Source organism: Trichechus manatus, unplaced genomic scaffold, assembly GCF_000243295.1.
Source record: "Trichechus manatus latirostris isolate Lorelei unplaced genomic scaffold, TriManLat1.0 scaffold00248, whole genome shotgun sequence".
NCBI classification, from domain to species: Eukaryota; Metazoa; Chordata; class Mammalia; order Sirenia; family Trichechidae; genus Trichechus; species Trichechus manatus.
Window position 1 is genome coordinate 1,380,738 of NW_004444184.1, and position 5,211 is coordinate 1,385,948.

Sequence of the window (5,211 nt, forward strand, 5' to 3'; positions counted from 1 at the left end):
TGTCCATAACTTTACATTTCTAGAAGAATAAGTTCAGAATAAGTGTACTTAAAGGCCGTTAGAAAAGCAATGTAAATATGATAGCTTTTTTAAAAAAGCGTTTAAAGCACTGAACTCATTTAACATTATTCAACAACTTTTTTCAAATGTCACATGAATGATACACAACACTGGCAATGTTATTTAATGAAGGAAGCACTCTATTTTTGTTGGTAAGGTAGTCCTATCTTTATTCTGTCATCTCCAGAGAAAAGAAAACAAAGCATTGATAGGCTGGGGTGTAAGAAAAAACAATGACTTCCTTCTCCATTTCCCAATAAAAGTCTGCCATATCTTCACCCCCAGCTTTGGCATCATGGCTTTCCTTCTTTCCTGGACCTGTGTGATCGTTGGTTGTCTTTCTGCTTCTTTAGCAGTAACATCTAATCTCTCAGATCTGTATCCCCCTTTATGGGTGGAGAGTCCTGGTCAGTTCAGTGATTACAGGATGAAAGATGGACAGTACATTATCAATGCCTGGGTATACCCTGAGAGAATGGGAATGTATAAAATCCTATTGACTCAGACAGCCAGGTATTTTGAAAGATTTGCTCCAGAAAATGAACAAAATGTTTTATGGGGATTGCCTCTGCAGCATGGCTGGCAATATCATACAGGTAAGAGTGATTCTTTTTCATTACAATGGTCTTCCAATATATCCATGAAGTAATTGTTAAATGAGAGTCTGTATATACTATATCATTCTTTTGAAAATTGATTCTTTGACTTTTCTCTCTTTTTTTAACGTCATAATCATTTCTCTTCTCCTTCTCCACAAATAGTTCATTAACAGGCTGTTTCTACTAGAAATTTCAATGAGGCATAAGGCATAGGTACCAACTACAAAAAGACTTTACTGACAGAAAAAGGGATATTTAACCTTGCCTGAGTACCAAGAACACAGTACAACTCCAGACATATTCAGTTTGAGATGAAAAGAAACCAAATAGCACATAAGTTCAAGTGAGTGTTTAGGGCTATAGAATAATAGTCAGCAGCATTAAGGCACTGTTTGAAGGTATCATGCAAGGTGAACTGTTTAAGGGAGTCTAAGTGAAGCAAAAGGGGTTAGGTACTGTAAGGAGGAGGTCTAACCCACAAAGGAGAAGAAAGAGAAGGAACAGAGGAAGAAAGTTTTATAGATTTATTTTCACTCTAATTTAGTAGCTGAGAAATAATCGATCAGGAAAAACAATTCGAATTCATTTTGGTTAACAGCACTAACAGATTCTTCGGTATCACTGCTTTGAGCGTAAACAGGTTAAGAAGAGCTGAGTGGCAAGAATAATGAGATTAAAAAGAAAGGAACTGAACGTATGTATGGGAAAGAGATGAGCAGAATTGTCACGCTCATGAAAGAATAAAGGGAAAAACGAAGAAGGTGTAGTTGTGGAGGAACATAAGGAAGAGAAAGTGAGTGCAAAAGAGAAAAGGTAGTAAGGAAATAAGGAAATGCAACATATAGGTCACTAGAGACCTGAAGGCAAGATTGGAGGTGAAGAAGTGAGAATAAGTCATAGATTTACTTAGGTGGAAGTGAGGGGAAAAAGAAGGTTAGCAAGACTGGAGAGAATAAACTATAGATGAGCTAGTTTTAAAAAAAGAAGCTCAAGAAGCAACAGTTAAGACAGAGGAGAGAATTAAGTTATAGAATCAGAACAGATAACCAAAAGACAAGCAAAGGAGAAGGAAAAAATGACATAAACTGAACATAAAAAATAGGGAAAGAGAGGGCAGGGCTTAGATGACGGAGTAGACAGATGGTTCCTGTGGTCCCTCTTACAACAAAGACCCAAAAAAAAAAAAAAAAAAAAAAACAAGTGACTCAATTATATATGACTATCTAGGAGCCCTGAATATCAAAGGCAAAGTTGAGGAATTGAACTGAGCATCAGGGAGAGGGAGAGACAGTTCAGAAGCAGCTAGGAGTTGGCAGACCTGACCTGGTAGGAACTGGCACCCTTCAGCCCGGATAGGATGGGGTGCATGATGAGGCAAGCAGTGGCAGTTGGGATGCGTTTTCCACATCGGGAGAGACTAAGCAACAGAGAGACCACTCATGCCTTCAGAACCAGTGAAAAGCAGCACTCAGTTGGCAAAAAATAAGTACGTGCGTCTAACCTACTGTGTGGACCAAAAACACCTGCTTTGGGAGAAAACTCTCTCCCATTTACTTGCACCCTCTCTGCTCTGTGCTGGGTCCCAGGGCCATCTTCAGCAATTGCTTGCCAAGTCCTCTGGCCAGAAGTAGGACCTGTCACGTGCCCTGAGCCATTCTCCTGGCCTTGGAGAGGGAACAAATTAACTAACAGGGGAAAAAATAATCTTCCAGCTCCCCTAAACTGGGAACTCAGGGTAGGCACAGCTCCTTTCCTAGGCACAGGCATATGGGGTCCACAGACACTAAATGCCTTTCACCCCTGCACAGACCTGTGTGGGCCCATTTCAGTGGTGTAGGCCCTCATTAGCATAGCACAACAGGGTATATACCTGAAGCCTAACTTCAACTGTTGAAAGCTATATGGTAGAGTGGCATGTTTGTGAAATTTGACATTGCTCTTCCCATTAAGCAGAGTCCTCACCTATCCACAACAGGGGCCTGAGGACTGGTGGCTCCACCCATGCCACCTAGCCACCCACCACAGGGGTTCAAGAGTAAGCGGTGCCTCCCAGTTCTTAAAGCCAATAGCACTGGGCACCCATAGTCTGGCTGCAAAACCCACCCCCTTATGCATTCTAGGGAACAGGAACATGCTTTCCTCCCAGACACTCAGGGGCAGCCTTCAGCCCCCTACCTTGCTCAGCGTGTGACCTCTTACTGCAGCCAGATACCTATGCCTACACCAATCACCCCTGCCTGTCTAGGACTGTAGGTGAGAGCCTACACCACACACTTGGTGGCTCACAACCTGGACACTTGAGCTGAACTCATACAAGAAAAGTGAACAGATTTTTGGGCTCACATATGAAGTAACAGATCTAACCACCTGTTGACAGAATGTGAGAGCTTCAAAGGCACCAATAATCAAACTAGCTCACACGAGCAGCCAATTAGGGCATATCAATACAAAACAAAACAAGAAGCTAGGTCACAGTAATCACACATAAAATAAATAAACATAATAACTTATTGATGGTTCGAGGACAACAGTCAATATCAAATCACATAAAGATGCAGACCAGGACGGCTTCAGCAAGCTCCCAAAATAAAGAATCAAGAAATTTACTGGAAGAGGAGAACTTCTTTGAATTACTGGAGGTAGAATACGAAAGATTGATATACAGAACTCTTCAAGAATCAGGAAGGATATTAGGCAAAACACATAACAAGCCAAGGAACACACAGATAAAACAACAGAAGAACTTAAGATTATAGAAGAGAACAATGACAAATTTAACAAGCTGCAAGAATCCACAGAGAGACAGCAAAAAGAAATCTAGAAGATTAACAATAAAGTTTCAGAATTAGAGAACTCAATAGAAAGTCATAGGAACAGAACTGAGGCAGTAGAAGTTAGAATTAGTGACATTAAAGATAAAGCACTTGACGCCAACTTATTTGAGGAAAAATCAGGTAAAATCATTTACAAAATGAAGAAATCCTAAGAATTATGTAGAACTGTACCAAGAAGAATAACCTATGAATGATTGGGGTACCAAAACGGAAGAGGTGGCAGGGGGGTGGATAACAGAAAATACACAGAGAATTGTTGAAGATTTGTTGGCAGAAAACTTCCCTGGTATCGTGAAAGATGAGAAGTTATCTATGCAAGATGCTTATCAAACCCCACATAAGATAGATCCCAAACACAGTCACCAACACACATTATAATCAAACTTGCCGAAACCAAAGATAAAGAGAGAATTTTAAGAGCGGCTAGGGAAAAATGAAAAGTCATCTACAAAGGAGAGTCAATAAGACTAACTTTGGACTACTCAGCAGAAACCAGGCAGGCAAGAAGGCAACGGGATGACATACATAAAGCCTTGAAGGAAAAAACATTGCCAGCCAAGAATTATGTATCCAGCAAAACTGTCTCTCAAATACTATGGTGAAATTAGGACATTTCCAGATTAACAGAAGTTTAGGAGATTTGTAAAAACCAAACCAAAATCACAAGAAATACTAAAGGGAGTCCTCCAGTTAGAAAATCAATAACATCAGATAACAACTCAAGACTAGAACACATGACAGAGCAACCAGATATCAACCCAGATAGGGAAGCCACAAAAATAAATCAAAGCTAAAACACTGAAAATATGGAAACAGAGACATCAATATGTAAAAGATGACATTAAAACAAAAAGGAGGGACTAAATAACATAGTCATATATCTTTTCAAGGTGATATAAAGAAATAAAAGAGAGGTTTAAACTTAGAAAAATAGGGGTAAATATTAAAGTAACCACAAAGGAAACTAACAATCCTACACATCAAAATAAAAAACAAGAAAAACAAAGACTCAGCAAATAAAAAATCAACAAGAATGAAAAAGATGAAAAGAAAATACATAAAGAAAAACGACTCAGCACAGAAAATTAAGTGGAACAAAGAAATTGTCAACAACACAAAAAATGATATCAAAATGACAGCACTAAACTCATACCTATCAATAATTATGCTGAATGTAAATGGACTAAATGCACCAGCAAAGAGACAGAGAGTGGCAGAAAGGATAAAAGAACACAATCCTTCCATATGCTGCCTATAAGAGACACACCTTAGACTTAAAGACATAAAACAAACTAAAACTCAAAGGTTGGAAAAAAATATATCAAGCAAACAAAAGTCAAAAAAGAGCAGGAGTGACAATATTAATCTCTGAAAAAACAGACTTTAAAGTAAAATCCACCACAAAGGATAAGGAAGGACACTATATAATGATTAAAGAGTCAATACACCAGGAGGACGTAGCCATAATAAATATTTACATACCCAACGAAAGGACTCCAAAATATATAAAACAAACTCTAATAACATTGACAACAGAGACAGACAGCTCCACAATAATAGTAGGAGACTTCAACATACAACTTTCAGTGAAGGACAGAACATCCAGAAAGAAGCTCGATAAAGACACGGAAGATCTAAATGCCACAATCAACCAACCTGATCTCATAGACATATAGCGAACACTCCACCCAACAGCGGCCAAGTATACTTTCTTTTCC

General features: G+C 38.9%; 1 protein-coding gene across 1 annotated transcript in view; it reads left to right on the forward strand.

Moving 5' to 3' along the window:
• The first annotated feature begins 355 nt into the window (after positions 1-355).
• The window catches only part of LOC101348397 (protein LEG1 homolog), a 43,288-nt gene continuing 38,432 nt past the window's right edge, over positions 356-5,211 (forward strand). The window contains exon 1 of the mRNA XM_004389473.1: positions 356-656. Coding sequence (XP_004389530.1) covers positions 356-656 — 301 coding nt within the window. The remainder of the gene's footprint in view (positions 657-5,211) is intronic.